The following is a 22046-nucleotide window of genomic DNA, read 5'->3' on the forward strand; positions in this document are numbered from 1 at the left end:
ATTTAGGCTATCAAGTCGTTAACTACAATTTTGAGGTACTTGAACTTGAGTGTTTCCATTTTAAACGACTTTATACTTACTATACTCCACCACAGTTCACAGTTACTCCACTACATCTGCTTGACAGCTTTAGTTAAAACAATATTTCAAGTTCATAAAATCCAACACAGTGGTTTCAAACCCTTTTGGTCTTAAAAAAAAAAAAAAGAAGCCATGTCTATGAGTTGTTAGCAGTTCCACCTAATAGTGATTTCTAACTCTAAACACACATGGTTTCATTAAAAACTAAGAGCAAATATTTGGCAGTGTCCAAAAAATTAACACAAGCTTGTGTAATAGAAGGGGGGAGGTGTTTTTCCTCTCCCATTAGTCATGGTATGAATCCTCAGATTTATGACCCTTTGGAGGAGAACCACTGAACTAAACTACCCAAAGTTGCTCCACCAGCTACAACTGTACAATTACACTTAAGTAGGACGTTTCATGCAGGACTTTTATTTGTAATGGTGAATTTTTACTTCGCTGTGTTGTTACTTTTACTTGAGTGAACCAATACTCGTCCCACAACTGTTTTTATAACAGGCATATAGGTAGAACAGGAGTTTTCTTCATCTACATCTGCTTTGTGATCAGAATAACTTTTCTATCTGCTGCTATTAATTCAGTGAAACATGACAAGAAGTTCCCATCTAATAACCTTAATGTTATATGTTCCTGCTCCTCTGCACTTTTGTATTTGGGTTTCTATGAATAGCTCCCACCCAGCGGATTTACAGTAAAACACAGATTCAATAACAGGTCATAACTTTCCCTTGTATCACCTTCTGTGTCCTCAGAGTTCACAGAAAAGCCGATTGAAGTTGCTCTACGGTGAACGTTCATATGCCAAAGTGGTTGTGCATCAACAAAATTCCCTTTTTTTTCCATGATCACACACTAATGGTCAGTTTTGAACTCTGCCTGCAGGAGCTGGTAACTGCCTGGTACATCGGCTTCCTGGTTCTCATCTTCTCTTCGTTCCTCGTTTACCTTGTTGAGAACAAGTTCAACAAGGAGTTTGCCACCTACGCTGATGCCTTGTGGTGGGGCACGGTGAGTTAGGAGGAATATGCTCTGCCTGCCAGGATTCAGTAAAGACTCATAATGGAAATGATGCACTGCTCGTAAAATGACTCAAAAAATCATAATGGTACCAAATGGCGGCATCCACCTTTGTCGTGCAGAGCAATCAGAGCCTGAATGACAGATAATGCAGTGTGGTAAACCTGACAAAACAGAGGGAGAGTTAGATAAATATATGTATAGATGGATAGGCAGATAGACACACAGACAAACACAGCACTGAACGCAATCAAGAGCCTTGCACGACGTGCCAGGTCCAGTTCACAGCCAGGTTTATTTGCCCCTGCCATTAAATAATGAACACACACTGCATTAAATGCTGCGTTCCGGCTTTTGCTGAACACATGTGGATGGCTCCATTCACTGGGAATATTTTCATGAGTTAAGTACAATCACTATGAATCATTATTGTAAAAATGGCCTCTCGTTGTGTCTTTACCAATCATGCTCATAGCGTCAACACATAAAGGACAACACAACCCACATACTGTGCTTCAGAAATCTTTTCAGTCAAGACAGAATAAACATTTGAGCCACAGGCTTTCATCTGTGACTGTAGAGCCAAGGCCAAACAGACCCACTCCTACAAAGCCTCCACATAGGTGTAATCACTAAGATGTGATTGCAGTGCCTGAAGGCATCTTTTCAAATCATGTCTCTGTGTGGCAAAATCAAGCAAAAAGCGAAAGGAACAACATGTAAATATAATGCAGTTATGCACATCAAGAGACGTTTCACCCAGAGTTGTTAAAGAAAAAGACAGAAAAGCAAGTACTGAAAATATTAGGTTAGTTAGACCAATCATAAATATTTTATAATTCACAAAAACACTAACAGATTAAGTTGAACCCACAGAGGTCTGCCACAGGTGCATCCAAATGAACCCTCTAAATGTTACTTCTATTTTTGCCTCGGGGCGCTTGTACCCTGATGTATCCATATTGATAGGTTCAGTTCAGTGGGCTTTTTTTGATACATCTGCCTGCACCTCAATAATACAGAAGTGAATTAAATTTTCTTTTTTCTACTCAAACAAATGAAAAAAAAAAACATTTAGAAACATATATTACTAAGGCACCATGCGTAAGCTAAATAATAAGTTGTAACTAATGACTTTCTAATGATAAATAACCAGGAACGCAATCAGAACGCAATCATTCCTAGTTTTTGATGCTCTGATGCCCTAACAAGCTATTCATTGACCAATAATAAGGTAATTACTGACAGTTTATGAAGCCCACATAAAGGGTGCCTTATGAGAAAGTGATGTATGTCTTTCAAGAAACAATATCCAGGTTGCACACAGTTTTCATTGGAACTACTTACCGCCACAGTATAGAGCATTTACTGTATTGACAAAGGAGCTTACATACAACTTGCACCATGGTTAATGTCATATATTTGTCCTGGTATTTCATTAATTTCTGAGGCATGTCAATATGGCAATCATTCAGGGCCTCATTATTCATTATCTGTGTTGACAGATCACCCTGACAACCATTGGCTATGGGGACAAGACACCAAAGACGTGGACAGGACGGATGCTCTCTGCAGGGTTCGCCCTCTTGGGCATCTCTTTCTTTGCCTTGCCAGCAGTGAGTCCAAACTCTTTAAGTGATTCCTTTCACTTTGCTTTTCAGAGAGTAAGAGAACTTATTAATCCTCTTCTGAAAGATCGCTTTCCGAATTACACAGCCAGACGGTTATTTAAGTTCATATTTTTTTGCCGATGTTTGATTGCAGGCCTGTGAGGCTCAACTAAAAATAATATATATTGTAAGGAGGTGAAATTTTACTAAGTTTAATATTTACTACTAAGTGAAAGGGTTTTGATATGACGATTGAAGTGACTCAACTGACTTTGTGTGATTCTAGCTTTAATTAAAGGTGCCCTGAGGAGTTTCTTACCTCCAGTGGCTTATTGAGTGATGTTGATGAGCAGTTGCACAACAGTGTATACACATACACATTCCTGCCAACAGTTTCACACTATTCCACTGATGGAGAGTTGTTGGCGATAACATGCCAAAAAAATCCTAGTAATATGCCAGCAAAAGGCAGGGAAGAAGAATGCTTGCCAATGTAAACATGGATCTGCACAATGCAGATTTCAAAATATTAAAAAAATCAACTTTGCAATTTTTCATGAGGAAGGAAATCCATTCAGTCACACAGATACAAGGTATTTTGATGAGAAACAGTGAATACAAACAGTTTTTATTTACGAGAAAACTCCACAGGGAACCTTTAATTTCTGCTTTAATCACATCAAAGTAGACTCATAGAATCTTCTCGTTAATCAAAAGCCTGAAAAAAAGAAGTAAATGTAAAAAGAATTCTACAGCATATAGTTCATTTTCAGTTGTGTATTTTTATCATTTATATTTTATTGTATAGCTTTCATAGTATATTTTGGGAAATAAACTGATTTCTTGCTGAGAGTGAGATGATGGGAGTAATGATTCTGCTCTCATGTTTGTACTAACTATGGAGCTAGAGCCAGGAAGTTATCTTCGTCGTTATTAGTTGTCTTAGCATAATGTTGAGCTAACCTGAAGGCGAGAGGAAACAGCTAGCAGCTGGCTCTGTCCAAAGTTAAAAAAAATAAACCTACCAGCACTTCACAAGGTCTCTGGTTAACATGTGGCATCTCATTTGTTTAATGCATATACAAACAGAAATGTAAACGTAAATGTGGTTTTAGGACTTAAATAGTGTAACTATTTCTTTCGTTCAACTGTGGAGTGTCTCTGTCTATTGCCTGGTAACCTCAAGGAGGCGACAACACTCCAGGAAGTCAGTGCTACTAGAGCATATAACCACAATCTTTTGTTTTTACATTGTTAGTGTATGAATTAAACAAATTAGATACAATGTGTTAATTTTTCACCTTTAGAGGTGTTGCTAGGTGTATTTTTTTTTAAACTTTGACAGAGGCAAGTTTCCCCCTGCTTTCAGACTTCATGCTAGCTAAGCTAATTGCCACCGGACTCAGGCCCTACTTAAAGCACAGCTATGAAAGCATATTCACTTTACAGCAGAAAAGCCATAGTCTAACAACATAGTCTAATAACAATAGCGTTGTGCGCGCATTGGTTGGCACAGTATTTACTACTCTGGAACTCCCAGTGGTGCTATACTAAACAGCACCACCTTAGCTACAATGCTAATGTTGCTAGCAGTAGATGACTATGTTTCACAGACTTGTACCAAACCTGATCATTGCATCTGCACGCTGATATTTTGCCAGACAAATATCTTTTTTGCCGAAATGTCAAACTATGCCTATGGAGGTTCTCATTAGAGTTACATCTTTCTCTGCAGCTCAGTGACACTTTACAGTCTTTGGCGTACGAATGTACCAGTATTTATTCCTGTTAATATCATACCAGGGTATTCTGGGCTCGGGCTTTGCCCTGAAGGTCCAAGAGCAGCACAGACAGAAGCACTTTGAGAAAAGGAGAAACCCAGCCGCCTACCTCATCCAGGTAAAGCACAGAGCCCCCTCCCTTCTATTTCTTTAGCACACATTGCCAGTTTTGGGCTGGAAAATAAAAATATTGTCGCTGATGTAGCGAAGAGAACTGAATATCTGCCTAATATAAAATGTGATTAAAAGCCTTAAATGATTTTATTATTCTCCAGTTTCTCTTTTTTTTCCATGGACTCTCCAAAAACCTACCCAATAAAAAGTACAGAGCCGGTAGCTTCACTCAGCCCTGTGCCCCCTCATCCTCACTTTGCAGTAGACTCTTTAATCTCTAGGAGGTTTTTTCACTCCTTTCATTCTCCTGTGTTTAAGCCCAAAAACACAAGTTTGGCAAACCCATTCTTGCCTCCCCCTCTTTTCTGCATCACACATTTCCATCTTTTCCAGCCTGATCTTCACACTCATTGTGTGTCATCCTGAATTTTAGTGGTGCTGATTTCATGTTGTCCTCCTCATATATTTCTCCATACACCTCCTTTTCTTCCCCTGCTCTCTCACCTACTTTCCTCCCACGCTTCACCACTTTCCTCCTCTTTGGCTTCCCCTCTCTCCCATCTTATGTTCCCATCTCACCCTCGTCCTGACCTCTACCTCCCCTTGTCTTCCCACCACCACCACCACCACCACCTCCTCCTCCTCCTCTTCTTCTTCATCCTGTCCGCCCCCATGTTGTACCAGGCTGCGTGGCGTTATTATTCCACCGACAGCACCAGGCCCTACCTGGACGCCACATGGCGGCACTATGAGAGCCTCCTGCCTTCCCACAGGCATGTATCCATGCCTGACCTCCGCTCAACCACAGACGTGTGAAACACCTGTTTTTTTGTTTTCACTAATCAGCTTTTTTTTATTTGTTTTCTATTCTCCTGATCTTCTCCCTCCTCTTCCTACTCTTCCTCCTTCCTTGGCTTTGTTTTTTTTTGTCTTTATTTTATTTTCTTTCCATTTATCTTTTTCTTTTGGGGTCTCCTCTTTGTACTTTTTTCTCCTTCCTGGTTTTGTGTATTCTGCATGCAGTGTGTTTGGCGTAGTTATGCGGCTGATGAGAACTCGGTTTCCATTGCTACCTGGAAGCCTCACTTGAAGGCGTTGCATACCTGCAGCCCTACAAAGTAGGTACAACTATGGCAGCTGGTGTCTGTATTTGGTGTTTATGCTCTCTAGCCATCTTTCCTTATAATTCAATTATGTACATTTCAAGTTACTATTCATCTTTTTTAAAGTCTGGTCTGTCTTATTGTTTAATGTATCTGCTTTTTTTCTCTTTATTGAACATATAAATGCATTAATTTTGATCATTTCTTTTTTCTTAATGGAAAATGGTTCACAGCCATCAGAAAGACTAATAATTTCCAGGCTCCGTTAATCTCAACTTGCTTGAATTAAGAAAAAACCGCTGACTTCAAAGACATCTCTAAAACCTTAAATTTTGCTATTATTATATAAATGAACATTTTATCCCTCAACACCATTCCCACTGGGTCAAGCTCTCTGTGTTTGACTACAGGCAGTTTGAGTGCTCAATGGACCTGGTAGTTTAACTGCTGTCACTTTGAGAGGCTGAGGCAGCAATTTTAGCATTCACCCTCTGTGATATATCTATTTATTACAGCAGTTGTGGCCTCAATGAGCCGATCAAGCTTTCTTTGAATTTGCAACACTTCAGTCTCCTTAAATTGGGCAGCCACTCAGCCCTAATGCCCTGAGTGATTTAGAGGTACAGTGCATATAATTCTGTTTGCCGTTAGCTTTGGCAGGTGGCATATCCATACATGGAGATACAGTATGGATCATTATAGAGGGGTTTCCCATGAACTAACAAATGAGAATGCACACACACGGAGGCAGAAAACTCATTGCCACAATGTTATGAGAGCTTACAGTATGTATGGACATTTTCACCATGTAGGCTGATTTCACATTTGTACTTTGATTTATTTAACTGGGACATTATCTTCATAATGTAGATTACTGTCAAAGAAGAAAGTGATTCTAAGCAATACTAGTATTGAACGACTGCATATCGACACCATGTTATGAATAATGACAAACAGACAGAGAGATGACAAAAAAAGAAGCTTCTTGTAAAGCAATATTCCAGGGGGTATTACTGTGGGATCTCTACGTTACTGATTTTTTTCAATGGACTTAATGCACCAGCACCAGCAACAACAACAGCTTTAACACAAGCCTAAACAAACAGCACTAACTGGGAAAAGACACCAGGGTTCGTTTTAGACAAAATAACCAGGTTAGGTGTGAAGGCACAGCAACCTGCTAGAAACCAGTCAAATTATAAACCGTTTAGAGGCCAGATATTCTTTCACCTCTAGCTCACTAACACGACACATGGAACCTGAAAAATCACACCTAGTAGTAGTAACATCACAAACCAAAACTACACAGTTAGCTGTAGCAGCTACTGAGAAATGGCATGTGTGTCGCACAGATTAAAAACAGAAAAGTCCTATTTACACAAGTAATGTTAGCATATATGAGATTCCTGCTGTTCGCCTGCTGCACAAGCTATTGCCACAGAACCTCACTCATTCTATATATTATAATAGTAACATCAGCATGTATGGATTTCCTGCTGTTTGCCATCTGAATTTACCAGACACTGGATGTATAACTGATGTGTTACCAGTGTCTGTGTAAAATGGACTGATCACATCTGCTGATGCACTCTCAGCTAACCAGGAGGTTTCCTTCCTGGTGTATTGAGCATTTTCCATACATTATTTTCGCAGTTCTTGCCGTTTATGGCAGAACTCCAACTTTGAATTCTGATCTCCCAGTTAAACACTCATTCAGGTTTGTTTTCGACCCCCGTGTGTATGTATATGACATACTGTAGCTCGGAAACCTGTACGGAGCCTGGAAATATTAGGAAAACCATCTGCAAGGCATATAGTGTACGGTTATGATCATAATGTATAAAACACACGCGCTGATTACAAAGACACTCCTTTAAATGATTAAGTGGCAAATCTTCAGTTACTTAGTCACTACCTTCTCTTTTTGCAAGTGCTTCCTTAGTTTGCCTGGACAGTCTGCATCGACCTGCATGTTTGTAGTGAGCCTGCTATTTGTTAAGGACTATTTCCCCTGGAATGCTTATTATTGATTGATGTGTAGCTGTCCTCCTCTGCACTTAAAAAAAAGCAACAGTTGCAGACAAAGCCCTTAATACATAAATCTTCCTATCATGCTGATATAAAGGACCATAGCAGTGTGTTTCCAGGTTTTAACTCCTTAATTACAAATCATGTAAACCTAACATGTGTGCCCAACATTTTTGAATAAACAACTTAAACAAGTTTCAAGAATTTGCTAACACATTTTTATATGCTACAAAAATAACCTGAAATTTCTCGAACACAGCAGAGTGGTTTTCTGTATGGTTAAACATCTACATGATTTGTAGTAAATGGGATAAAACCAGTCAGTATTATGAAAAGATGTTTTCTAATATATATATATATATTTTTCGTCTCATCACCCACAGGAAGGAGCAGGGAGAGTCAACTACAAGGTTTGTGACTTTTGTTGAACATTCACTGTCTTCCATGGTGTTGTAGCTGTGTAGGCCTGGGTACTTGACTGAAATGCACCTTTACATACATTATTTAACATAAACAAACTTAGATTTTATTTAGGCCTCATTAGTTAAAGGAAAGAAAATATCTTATTTTTGGCCTCCCCCAGCTCCTGTTATTGTCCAGCTCTTTAGCTGTTTCTTGTGGAACGCTGTTTTAAGGTTGATGAGACTGAAACAAACAATGAAGTTGCCCTGAAGCCGAAACATCAGCTGAAAGATGTTAAAATACAAAACAGCAGAGTCGGATAATGATGATGATGATGATGATGATGATGATGAGTTCATCACTATGAGCAATCACTGTATCATTACATCATCATTTTATATATATATATATATACAAATATTGATTAGTGTAGCTAAAAAGATGTAGCTATAAGATATAAGATAGCTAGCAAGATATCATAGAACCTTTATTTTGGTATCTGGATAGAAATTAAGATCTTGTATCTGCACTAATATCTAAAAATTTCAAACGATGCCCACACACCTGTTGCCCGACTGTTGTGTGAACTTCACTGTAACTGAGACAGTAAAGTCGCTCTAACTGGAAGGTTGTGAGTGATGAAATGTAGCCCCTGCTTACAGCCACTTTTACACTGGCACTTTCTATGACTCGTTGTTTTGTCTTTTCCTTTGATGTTTGGTGCTTTACCTTTCTCTTCTTATCACTTCTCCTCCCCAAAAACACACGTGTGCACATGCTGAGGCTCTCAAATACAAGCAATCATTCACACACACACACACACACACACACACACACACACACACACACACACACACACACACACACACACACACACACTTTTACATACACACACCGTCCCTCTTCTGTCAGGTATTTATTACACTTATAAATGACATTTCCTGTGACTCTGTGCTTTCATATGACCAATTTTTAAATGAAATCAGTGCTCCTGATGTTTGTCTTTGAGCTAATGCATTTTTAGCAACATCAGGGGAGGACAGCATGCGGGGCAGTGAGGGCTTAGTGATGTAATATGTTGTGTTTGCAGTTATGAAACACTGAGTAAATGTTTGTCTGCGAACCACCGCAGCAAACTGAAGCCAGTCGAGCTGTTTTTCCCTCGAGCCTGGTGTCGTATAGTATGAACTATACCACATTGCAGAGCAGAAGCCAAAGAATGTGAAAAGTCAATAAAGTAAATAACCAAACGAAGAGATGAGAGTCAGCCCAGAAATCATCCCACGCAATCTTGAGCATGTCTTAAGAGCGAGGGAGGAGAGCTCCACTCTCCACCTATGTTTTCCCCCGTTAACATCTCCACTGCAGAGCTGGAGAGATTAAAAGCCGCTCTGCACAGTCCGAGTGGAGCTGCCTTACTTTATTTATTAGCTAAATTTATTTATTAATTTTCAAAGTAATGCATCACCGAAGTGCAGTGATAAAAACCCAGCTATGGAGCGAAAAACAAGACCAAGGTCTGCATCTTAATACCCTGAGAGAACCCACAAGTGTCTGTCTAAAGGTTACTGGCCTCATGCTGGTGACTCAGGCACTTGTTGCCGTGGCCCAGCTGAATTCACACAGTTAAATGAGGGATATCGACATGAAGTGTGTGAGTCACTAAATTGCAGCCTTTTTCAAATGGTGCTGTGCTGTAGATGTTCATTTTCCTCGACTAAGCTCAATTGCCTCCGTTCTGCTGCTTCTAAATGTCAGTGGTGGACAAACTGAAATGCCAACAGAAACTCTGAAATATTACTTTATACTTCACAGCCTGCATACAGAAGGTCTGACCCAGGGATCATTGCATTTACATGTCAGGCATTTCATCCAGACTGACTCCATGCAACATAGAGTAAGAAATAAATAAGCAAGAAACAAATGGAGCAAAGAAAAAAAAAAGAAAAATGGGGCAAAGGGTTATAAGGTGGCAAATGCAATATCTCATCCACAAAACATTCAGAGGTTAACATTTTCTCTCCTCTAATTCTGCATCGTGTAACACATCACCATTTGTCTATCTCCCCTTGGTTTTTTAGTAAAATTCATAGTAATAAACAGAAGCTACTGAGGAGGTGTACCACTCGGAAACATAGGTACACAGCGTTTCTGCTCCCGTGTCACATGACATTTTTCTTTGGGAATGCTGACTAATTCTTGGTGCATGGGTATCTGTAGGAGGCTGTGCAGCCTCGGAGAGGGCAGAGCCAGTAAATCTAGCAGGGAGACATTAGTCGCCTTTATAGTAGCACACTATCTGCCTCTGTTTGATCTTTGCCTGAGTAATGCGCTACTTCTGCCTGTTGTGATTTTGGTTTTAACCACATTTACTCTAAGAACATTTGTGCCAGGTGTCAGTTTCTGTTAAATGATTGACATTTGTAAGATTTTTCATCAGAGACATGAAAATGAATTTGCGTTAAAGACTGTTGTTATGGTGGCGTTGCATCTAAACAACTCCTGTCACACTCCACTTCCCGCTTCCCTGATGCAAACTTTAGAATATCCCCTGCACTAGTTATGACATGTTGCTGTCACTCACACACACGTATCACATGTGTCTCTATAGACACAATAACTTTAACAGATAAGTCTGGTGATATTATATGTTTTTTATTTCCAACAAATCCAATGAAAAGACCAAAACTAGCAATGAATCAGTGAGTGAATCACACTGGGCAACATGTTCCTTCATTACCATGAACATGACAACTGTAATTTGTTTTGACTCAATCCCACATGCACCATCCTGCTGTTGTTAACACTCTCTAGTGTATGAATCTGCAGCTGAAAGTAGCTCAGTTTACAAATGCACCAATTTATACAAATACAAATGCACAATTTGTACCTTCTTTTTGAAACTACTGTATAGACTATGTGTGTGAACCAATTTACATTTTCAACAAGAACCAGTGGGAGCAGAGTCAGAGAGTACTGACAGACACATTTTTAGTTTTGGTCTTTGATTTGTTGACAGTAAGAGTAATAGAGGACAAACTATCACCTGCCCGATCCTTTGAAGTAGAACTGTACATGTTCAATCCAACATACAGGATAGAGGACCACTTCACTGACTGCATTTAGATTAGCCATGCCTGTTGCCTGTGCACTGCCTTTGCATGCAGTCGTTGCAGCTGCACAAACACATAATCATCCACCTCCTGACTTCTCATCGTCCTGGTCATTCACTTTCCACAAAGTAATTACCAATTATTTTCTTCCATTACTCCGCCCTGTCGTGACACTTTAACTAAGGTGCAATAAACCTTTTAAATGAAGATTTTCTGTTGTGTATGGTAAAGTGACATATGATATCAGAAAAATCAACTATAACAACATATAACCATTTGATACAACAATGTGACTGTTCCTGTAGGCAACATGCTCACTGACCGGTCACAGAGAACGAGATACTGTAGCTGTTATACAGTGGGTCCAAAAGTGGTCTCAGACTGTTGGACCCCACTGTAGATGCACACATCCAGGCACAACTCAAACACACAGCTGAAGCATCATACCTAACCCGAGCTTGCATTTTGTAATGCTTTAATGCTGCAATGCATGTTGGTCTTTCTCCATCTTGTGCTGCAGCTGTTCATCCTTGTATTGGTAGGTAAAGTTCTGGATGATGGTTTTCCATGTGGTTAAATCGTGCAAGGGAAATGCATTTTGCCAAAAGCTTTTGATAATTTATATTGTTGTTCTGAAACTTATATCATTAACAAATCTTTATCTGTCTGTCATTCCACCTCTTCACTACACCTCTCCCTTCTTATCCCTCTCACTCCAACTCGCCCTCGGGACCATTATTCATCCCAACTTCACTCCACAGCCAGAAGTTGAGCTTCAAGGAGCGGGTGAGGATGGCAAGCCCCCGAGGTCAGAGCATCAAGAACAGGCAGACGTCTTCTGTGAATGACCGGCGGTCACCGGTGGCTGAGGCCGGAACAGAAGGCACCAGCCCGGCTAAGGTACAGAAGAGCTGGAGCTTCAATGACCGCACGCGCTTCAGACCTTCACTCCGCCTTAAGAGCCAATCCCGCTCCACCACTGATGGTAAGTGACTCCGTCCTGCCGTTAAGAGTGAAGTAGAATTTATTGTCATTCTCTCCAATCACAGTACCTGGCACAATACTTCCATTGAATGAGATGATAAATAGTGTTTTGATGCATCTTAAGTGCAAAGAAATTCCAAAAATCATATTTGAAAATATCTTAAAGGAATTGTTCAAAATTTTGGTAAAATACATGTACTCAATATCTTGCTGAGAAGATCAATACCACTTATGTCTGTCCATTCACAAAAGACTGGAAGCAGGGAGGACTAGCTGTCTTAGCTCTGATTAAAGGTTAAAATATTCCACCTATAAGCACCTCTTAAACTCACCAATTAACATGCTGCTCTCGTTTGCTTTGTACAAGTTTGTCCAAGTGTATAAACCAGCTGGGCAAGCTGTTTCCTCTGCTCCCAGACTGTATGCTAGCTCAGGTAGCCCCTTCATGGCTGCAGCTTCATACTTAACAGCTAGAAATGAAAGTGGCATCAATCAAACTGTCAACAAGAACGCAATGGGTTTTTTTTATTTCAAAAATGTTGAACCATTCCTTTAAGTCCAAGCAGTTTCACTACATATATTGAAATGACGCTTATTGGCCGACCGTAAAACCCACCAGAACTGGTTTTACCCACTAATTCAAGCAGCCGAGTGGAGGAATGCTAATGGTTGCTTTCACTTCCTTTCTTTGGCCTAGCAGTGCCGGCCTGGCAGGCCCTCCTGGGTAACAGCCAGTTGGTGTTTGTGGGTTGAGTGGTGGATTGATGGAGGGTGGGGGTGTTTGAGCTCCAGCAGCCATATGGGGTGTCAGAGCCAGCCAGCTGGCTGTGGCCTGTTGGTGGAGAGGAATCAATGACCAAGCTAGCCAAAACCATACTGGTTGGCTGGTTTGCCACGCTCTATCTGATCGTTCACTGACTTGTTGAATGAGATGGTAGAGGATTGGAAATGTTTTCCTTTCATTATGGCTTAATTAGAAGTGAAATGAGAGGTGTTTTTAGTGGAAAATGTTTGTTATATTTAATGGAGGAAATTATTAATCAGCCCTGTTTAACATTTTCATCTGGTGACTCAAACCAAGTCTATTTCTGTCTTAATAATCAGCAGGTTTGACTTGGTGTATCACACAACACTTGAGCACATACATGCTGTGCACTATTAAGTGATACTTACCAAGGTAATTTGCAATATTTGGTTAAACAGAACAAGTAGCTACACTCTGCAGTCTGCAGGTGTTGTAACTCAGGAGGCCCATAAACAGAGCTGTCTTGTCACAAAGTTGCACTGTTAGCAATATATCTGCAGGCACACCAGAGGCCTGTTCTTTAGACAGCAGCTCAAAACTGTTTTTCTCTGTCAGTCTATCAGATCAGTCAACTTCATTCCAGTCAAATTCATTCAGTCTATTTGTTTGCCCTATTGAAACCTGATTAATCCCCAATATCAATGTTATCAGATCTTGAGAAAAATCATTTAACCTTTTTACTTAACAAAATTAAGAGTAACGCAGTTCATGCAGCTAGATTTCAGCTTTGCGACACCCTTAATTTAAGTTTCTTAAAGCAGCACTAACACATATAATATTATTACATAAAACCCAGATAGCAAAATAAATCTAGCCCACACTTGGGCCATATGCTTGATTTATTCTGGACCAGTATACACCCGGTTCTGCGGCCCAAATCCGGGCCATATACAGTGTGATTGTCAGATGCTATAGAAAATTTTCCAGCCAATACCAGAGGAAAACAGCCTGAATCTGCCCAGGTGTGGAAGGATATGGGCAGGGCTTGGGCTGAGGACCCAGGCATATGTTGGGCCAGAAGTTTCATTTTGTTAACTGGGAAGGGTTCGCTTGTAGTGATAAACCCATAGAGAATTATCATTTAGCATTAGCAAGGGTCTTCACACTCATTGTTTTGGTTTTCAGGCTCCCAGACTCATTCACCATCCTTATTCATCAAGTGAACACAAACACGACTCCAAATGAATGACTATGTGGCTCGTTGTGAGCTAGATGTGAATGGGCAACTGTTTGCCAACACATTCTCTCACCAGAAATCTAATAATGCAGCCCTAAAGTTTTCTTGAGCATCATATAACAATGCATAAGAAAGTGACATGGATTTATGAATTACATCTTTGCTTCTGGCAACAATTAGTTTAAATACTGAAATGCTGCTAAGATTGTGATTTGCAAGTGATACAATAATCAAGAAAGTTAAAACTTCCCTGTTCTACAACCATGCAGAGAAGATTGATAATAAAATCAGATGCTTCTTCGCAGGTAGGAGGATTCTCATAACTGACTGCATGTAAACTGGGGTTTTAGAGTAGTAAAGTCTCTGCCTCACAGTAATCTTTTTTTCCTGTAAAATGCTGTTGGTGACATAAATTGGTCTGCTCAAGGAACAAAATCTGAATCCTTTCTGTGTTCTCTCTCCTGAGCAGCAGACTCCAACATGACAGGGGAGGACGGCTTTGATGAGAAGGGTTGTCACTGTGAGATCTCGGTGGAGGACTTGCTGCCCTCAGTCAAGTCTGTCATCAGAGCTGTCAGGTGAGGCAAAGGAAACAAGATGTCCTCCATCAATCCATTTAATACTGTATTTTTCTGCTGCCAAGGTTGCATGCAAACAAACCTTGATTGTAACCCCCTGGCGCTCAGCAGCTCTCCTGATTGAATGAGCTCAGGGGATTAAAGTGACTGGAAGATGATTCTTTTATTTTTAGATCGTTTTTGGTGCATGTGATTGGATAAAATGTTGAGAGAGAGGTAATATGGTTAGTGGGAGCTTTATCACTGTGGAGCTATGTAAGGTGATCATGTCACAAGGACACAGTGTGTGTCTTAGTCAGACGCAGTTTTAACAGAAACTGTAAGTTTGGGTTGAACCTGTGAGAATGAAGTCATAAAGGTCCCATATATAAAGTGAGATTTCCATGTTTTTTTAAATTATAAAGCAGGTCTAGGTATACTGTGAAAGTATCAAAGTGCTCAGTCCACAGAAATGCACACAACCTGTATTCAGAAACTGAGCCTTAAAATGAGCCGTCAGGACTTCTGTAACTTTGTGATGTCACAACAAAGCAGTCACTGCTCTCAGCCATGCCCCAAGTCCCGCCCACCCAGACCCACCATCCAACCTTGCAGGATTTTGTTTCTCTGAGTGTTTACCTGAAATCTGCTTTATTTTAATGCAATCACTCAGAAAACAGTCAGCCAATTAGAAGAGAGGCTCAGAGCCTCCTCTCTTCTGATTGGCTCACTGACCTGCTCCAGAGAGAAGCTTGAGAGAGGATATGTAAAACTACATTGAGATGTTTTTGGTTCAAACCACAAATATATCTTCTTATGGATTAACACTTAAACTAAAACACAGGAAAAGTGTAAAATTTGGGACCTTTAAATAACTTTGAATTATGGTTTGACTGTTTGTTTTAGACAGTGTTCTTTTTTATGTGTGTTCGACTACTGAGATCACCTGAATTCATAGATTTCTGAAACAAGGCTTAAAGGTCGTCAAAAACCTATTTTTTCAGTCAGCTTTGTGAGTTTTGGTTATCTAATTAAAGAATTGTGTATTTTTTCTCTCTTTTCACTGGTTTGAAGTGGTTGTGGCTAGGTTGGAAAAAGGTGCTTTTGTCTAACAATCAGAATTTAGCAACATTTGAACAAAAACTTCTCCATCACAACAACATGACAATTATACTTTAGTTCATGAGGTTGATGATGCTCCTGTAGCTCCTGTCATCTAATGCATCTGAAGTCTGAAAAACTTAAAAGAGCTATTTATAAGTTTTGCTATTACTACATAGCCAACATTAGCATTTACAGCTGTTTACTTACCAGTCTAGAAGAATTTTGCAAGTTCAGCATCAAACTTTATTGCTTTATTCGCCAAGAGTTGTCTCCTGAGGTGGAAAGAAGCTCTCTTGTTTTTCTTCTGTTTCTATCAGTTCTTTTCTTCTACTAAAGTTAGCATGCTAACTAGCTAGCCCCAGCCTGGCCTCCCTGTCACATCACTTTTCAATACTGTAGCATCCGGTCTGCCCTGAAGAAGTAGCGCCACTCAGGGGATGTATTTTAATCTTTTGTATTGCAAACGCAACAATGGGTGAACCACTCTGCACAACTGGTAAGTAAACAGCTGTTAATGCTAACATCGACTATGTAGCGATAGCAACACTTACAAATAGCTCCTTTAACTTGTCCTAGTGACAGCAACCAGTCCATAGTTTGATTCAGCTGCATTCAAGAATTGTTTCCCTGCACTCTATTTTAAGGCTCAGTTTTATTGCTGTCTCTCCTTGCCGGCCCCTTCCTCCCGCCACAAGGACTCAAACTCTCAGCCAAATTCCCTTGAATTTAGCATTGAGGCTCCACAGTTGCAGAAATTCAGAATTTTTTTCACAGCAATAGTTTTACACACACACGCACACACACACACACACACACACACACACAGCAAAAAAAAAAAAAAAAGCCGGGGACTACCTCACTGGATGTTTTTCTAAGGTCCACTGAAGTGATTGCTCAGGTGTTGTGACTGTTTGCATTAGTGTGAAGGTAATGTTGTAGTTGGCATGCAGTGACACATTTTGTGCGCCTTTTTAAAACCCAGAAAAACAAAGGAAAGGTTTGCTGAGTTTTCATTAGCTGCAGTCTGTGAAATATTAAAGGTTGATGTAGTCACCACCAGTCATCTGTTCTGACTGCATCAGAGCTCCCCCTTGTGGCTGTTCTGTGAATTTCTCTGCCGTTCTGTGCAGGATTATGAAGTTCCATGTAGCCAAGAAAAAGTTTAAGGAGACGCTGCGTCCTTACGATGTGAAGGATGTGATTGAACAGTACTCGGCCGGTCACCTGGACATGCTGTGTCGCATCAAGAGCCTGCAGACCAGGTAGGAGTAACAACAGAGCACGCACACTCACACACAGCATGATGACATCATCCGCTGACAGTTTTCATTGCTGAAGTGTTTGCTGTCAAACTAAGGCTGTTTGACCACACTGTAACTGATTCATCTGTGTCTGTGTGTGTATGTGTGTGTATGTGTGTATGTGTATATGCATTTATGTGTGCACCCGCACTCATACCTTATAAATGCATGGGTATATATTACGCTAATGTGTGTCTGTTTGTTCTTTTACATTGTGTATCTGGCATATGTATATGTGTGTTTGTATGTGTGTGTGTGTGTGCATGTGTTTGCTTCCCTCACAGGCTGGACATGATTGTAGGCCCACAGCCCCTGAGCAGCAGAGCCAAGACCTTTTCCTCCCCCTCCCTCCCTTTCTATTACAGCCAGGGCAGAAAGAACTCCACTCAGGGGTCAGAATATGCCCCCTCCCCCCTCCACACCACCCCTCACATGTCACATGGGTTCAGTTCACTTCAGACAGTCAATTCAAGAGGTCGTTCGTCTTCAAAAATATGAAAACTGCAATTGTAGAACGTGTATGAAGTTTCTTCTTTGAACTGATTGAGGATAGAAGTGAAATGATCCCACAGCCTCTCCTCACACATCTCCATTGCTCCTTAACACGTCTGTCCTGGATGTGCAGTCATCTACTAACACTAACAAAACTCTACAATACATTGACTCTGGTTGTGGCTTTTCCTCTGATGAATTCTGGGACACTCACACAAAGTTGCAACCTGATGTTAACACAGATCATACAGAAACATAACATAACATATCATAACACACACACACACACACACACACACACACACACACACACACACACACACACACACACACACACAAACTAGATTCTCTAAGTGCAACTGTGACTTGTACCTGCCATCACTGTTGTAACAGCGCCCCCTGCTGTTGCCAATTGTTCATTGAAACTGCTGCATGCAGTTTATCTTATGCAGGAGGTGCTGAACAGACAGGAAGAGGCAGGTCTGGCAAAGTATAGAATTTTTTTGACAAAACATGTTACCAACAAACAGAGTTAATCTCACATCCAAAATGCACTAATTCAACCACATTACTTCATTCATATGTCAAGATCATCTCTCTGTATGTATTTGGCATAATGACTTCACAAAGATTCCACCGAGTGAGGTGGAAGGAAAAGTGACACCATCCACTGATCACTCATACAATTAAGTAAAACTTCTGGATCCAGCCTCACTTCCCCTCCTCCTGAAAGTCAAGCAGAAGTTTAGTTTCACTTTTACACTAGTATGTAAACATGGTAAAAGTTTTTTGTGGTGGTTGAGTTTGAGTGAGAAAATTCATGAATTTTGAAAGATGTGGTGATTGTATGCATTTTCTATCAAAGCAGTGATTCATTGTTGTGTTGACTGGGTGAACAGTTTTGAAAAAGTGAATTCAATATAGAGAAATGTGAGTTAGCAATTGTAGAAACCTGTAGTGGATTGAAATTGAGATTTATTTGTATTTTCTGTTGCTTATTTTCAGAAAATTTGGTTAAAATTTGTGTTGCATTTAGATGGAAATCACAAATCACCTTTTGAGATACCTGTTATGCCCATATCAAGGGGCAAACCACACCCATTCAAAGAAAGCACAAAAGCACATATTCAAGGAAAACACACATTTTCAGATGCAAGTCTGGTGGGTGTTGGAGGATCTTGTCAAAGCTTTTAACATTGATTTCTCAAAAACGTTGGCGCTGGTATAACTGCATGACAATGCCTTGGCTTACACCTGTCCTGATTAACAGACTTTATTAACCCGATTCTACTGAACCTCACTGGATTGAGCAGGGACAGTGTTTATGTAAGAGACAAAGACACTGAATTTGAATAATATGCTGTAAAACAGGCGGCACGGTGGGGCAGTGGTTAGCACTGTCGCCTCACAGCAAGAAGGTTCCGGGTTCGAGTCCCCGGCTTGGACGCGGGGTCTTTCTGTGTGGAGTTTGCATGTTCTCCCCGTGCCTGTGTGGGTTCTCTCCGGGTACTCCGGCTTCCTCCCACAGTCCAAAGACATGCAAATGGGGACTAGGCTGATTGGTTACTCCAAATTGACCATAGGTGTGACTGTGAGAGTGAATGGTTGTTTGTCTCTGTGTGCCCTGCGATGGACTGGCGACCTGTCCAGGGTGTACCCCGCCTCTCGCCCGAAAGGATGCTGGGATAGGCTCCAGCCCCCCCGCGACCCTAATAGAGGATAAGCGGTAGAAAATGGATGGATGGATGCTGTAAAACAAAAAGAATAGAAGATTCTACTCAAGTCAAGTCAAGAAACAGATTTAGTAACATATCATTATTATATGATTGGTAGTATTGTTTCATGTTGCATACACTACTTGTCAAATCCAGTGAGGAAGTGTAACCTGTCATTTGCTTGTACAGTATTTGTTGGAAAAGAAAGTGGGCTCATGGTAACTGTTGCTATTTCAATCTTCCTTCCTCTCTGTCGGCTGCCTCGTTGATTTCTACTTCGTCACTCTTTTTCTTTTTATCATTAATGTCTTATTGTGTTTGCATGTGCTTGTGTGTGTGTGTGTGTGTGTGTGTGTGTGTGTGTGTGTGTGTGTGTGTGTGTGTGTGTGTGTGTGTGTGTGTGTGTTCCAGAGTGGACCAAATCCTTGGGAAGGGCCAGATCCCTCTGGATAAGAAGATTCGAGAGAAGCTGCTGTCTGATGGCGATATATTAGAGGACATGAGCATGCTGGGTCGCGTCTGTAAGGTGGAGCGGCAGGTCAGTGTGTTGCTTCTCGTTTTATGTTTTGTTCTCTTATAGTGGTCCTCTCCTATTGAAGTGCAGCAGCCTATAACTGATAATTGAGACAAATAACATAAGCCAGTTAATTAAACTAGGCCTTTATAGTGAGGTAATATATCATAGTATCAGTATGCTAAAGACTGTAATAAGTTTTGGTATTAAATATAAGTGTTCAATCAATAAGTATTCAATCTTATGTGATTTCATGAGGATTTAAAGAGTCCAACACTTCAGTTTTCATTCCAAAACCTAAAGGAATTATGGGATATACGCTTATTTGCTTTCTTTCTAAATGTCACATGAGAAGATCAATGCTAATCCTGTGTGTGTACATTAAGTACAGAGCTGGAGTCACGACTTGGTTAGCCTAGCTTAGCATAAATACTCGAAACAGAGGTCCAACTCCATACTTTATGAGTACGACAATTTCGGTAACTTTGCTAAACTCTGCTCTTTTCGACTGTAATACTATGAATTTCTTCCAGGGGAGACTCTCTGATAATGTGCATTCCTCCTTACGCCACCAGCATATTGATTTAAAAGTTGTTATAATCACATACCAAACTTTACATAGTGGCTTTAAAATACCTTCCCTCCACACTAATTTGCTTTTCTTTCTGTCATATCTCTACACTCTATCTCTTTCCCTTTTCTCCTCACAGGTCCAGTCGATTGAGTCGAAGCTCGACTCCCTGCTCGACATATATCGGCAGGTTCTGCGTAAAGGCTCGTCTTCAGCCCTCACGCTCTCTTCTCTGCCCCTGTTTGAGCTGGAGCAGACCTCTGACTACAACTCCTCCGTCTTCAGCAAGGACTTGTCCTGCTCCACCCAGGTCAGCAGCGGTGGAGCGCCTCCCCCTGGTGGCTGTGTCACACACTCCACCGCCAACTCCCACCTTTCCCAGGGAGGACTCCACCTCATCCTGGCACCACCCAACGAGCTCAACCTCAATCTCAATGTCTCCTCTACCACATCTCCCTCAGGCCTTGCTTCCTCCTCTTTTAGTCCATCACCACTGCCCCATCATCATCATCACCACCATCACCATCATCATCCTCATCATCCCTACCATCATCATACCCAGGCTCAGGCCACCACGCCTGAAAGTGGAACTGATGAGGCCGTGGGGAGCTCCCCGCCCATCCTCACCCCAAATAGCATCAGCAGTGGAGTGGGCGGAGGAGTAGGAGACAGAGGCTTTCCTCTGCTGCCGAGGCTTCCACCACCACTCCCTCCCAGCCGAAGCGGTGGCCCAAGCAACTTGGTGCAAGTGACGTCCACAGAGGCATCCCCCGACATAGAGGACTTTTGTGGAGGTCTAGGGACAAAGATGGAGGACAGCAGTGTCAGGGATGACCTAGGCCTTGGGTTGGGGCTGGGAAGACTCAGGCAGCAGCTAAAGAGCAGCACCAACAGCAATGGCAGGCTAAACACTAAGGAGGAGGGCTCCTGGAGGAGGCATATGAGCCTGGAGCTGGAGCCCCTGGTGCCGCAAGCCCTGGGGTGCTGCTCTGGCCCCAGGCAGACGGACCGAGGCTTGGGCAAGTCCATGTCAGTGCAGGACCTGATGCAGGCACCTCCAGGGGCTGTCCAGGACTCCCACCACACCTACAGCCTGCCATCTCCAAGCCCCAGTACAAGCAGTGACTCCCCCATTGGCTTCCACAGCTGTAGCCAAGATCCTGGGGGAGGAGGGGGTGGTGGTGGTGTAGGCAGGAGTGGTGGAGGTGGATGGGGTGAGGAGGACCTCTTTATCAGTGACAGAGACATAGAGGCACAGGGATTTTGCTTCCTGTCACAGGGGACTGCTGAGGCCCACCACTACTCCTCTGAGCTCCTGAGGACGGGGGGCAGGGCAGGGTCCCGGGGCTCTAACCATAGCCCGGCCACTGCCCACCCATCCTCACCCCCTGCAGGCAGCACCGAATTGCTGAACATGCCGCACGTACGGCTAAAATAGACCCAGCTACAAATTTGGAAGGCACGCAAATCTCACCTCACAGAGACGGATTTTATCCTTTTTTGGATGGAGCGGGAGAGTGGGACTGTAACAAGGGGTACTTTTTTTTTCTTTTTTTTTTTTTTTTTTAATTTTG

General features: G+C 41.6%; 1 protein-coding gene across 1 annotated transcript in view; it reads left to right on the plus strand.

Moving 5' to 3' along the window:
- Positions 1-21910, plus strand: part of LOC111217897 (potassium voltage-gated channel subfamily KQT member 5-like) — a 130090-nt gene extending 108180 nt beyond the window's left edge. The window contains exons 5-17 of the mRNA XM_022739919.1: positions 967-1092; positions 2607-2717; positions 4515-4610; positions 5630-5724; positions 8121-8147; positions 10221-10277; positions 12014-12237; positions 14688-14796; positions 17010-17141; positions 17465-17572; positions 19799-19925; positions 20612-21620; positions 21867-21910. Coding sequence (XP_022595640.1) covers positions 967-1092; positions 2607-2717; positions 4515-4610; positions 5630-5724; positions 8121-8147; positions 10221-10277; positions 12014-12237; positions 14688-14796; positions 17010-17141; positions 17465-17572; positions 19799-19925; positions 20612-21620; positions 21867-21910 — 2265 coding nt within the window. The remainder of the gene's footprint in view (positions 1-966; positions 1093-2606; positions 2718-4514; positions 4611-5629; positions 5725-8120; positions 8148-10220; positions 10278-12013; positions 12238-14687; positions 14797-17009; positions 17142-17464; positions 17573-19798; positions 19926-20611; positions 21621-21866) is intronic.
- The last annotated feature ends 136 nt before the right edge of the window (positions 21911-22046 follow it).

This window comes from Seriola dumerili, unplaced genomic scaffold, assembly GCF_002260705.1.
Source record: "Seriola dumerili isolate Sdu_G_001 unplaced genomic scaffold, Sdu_1.0 BDQW01000050.1, whole genome shotgun sequence".
Taxonomy (NCBI): Eukaryota; Metazoa; Chordata; class Actinopteri; order Carangiformes; family Carangidae; genus Seriola; species Seriola dumerili.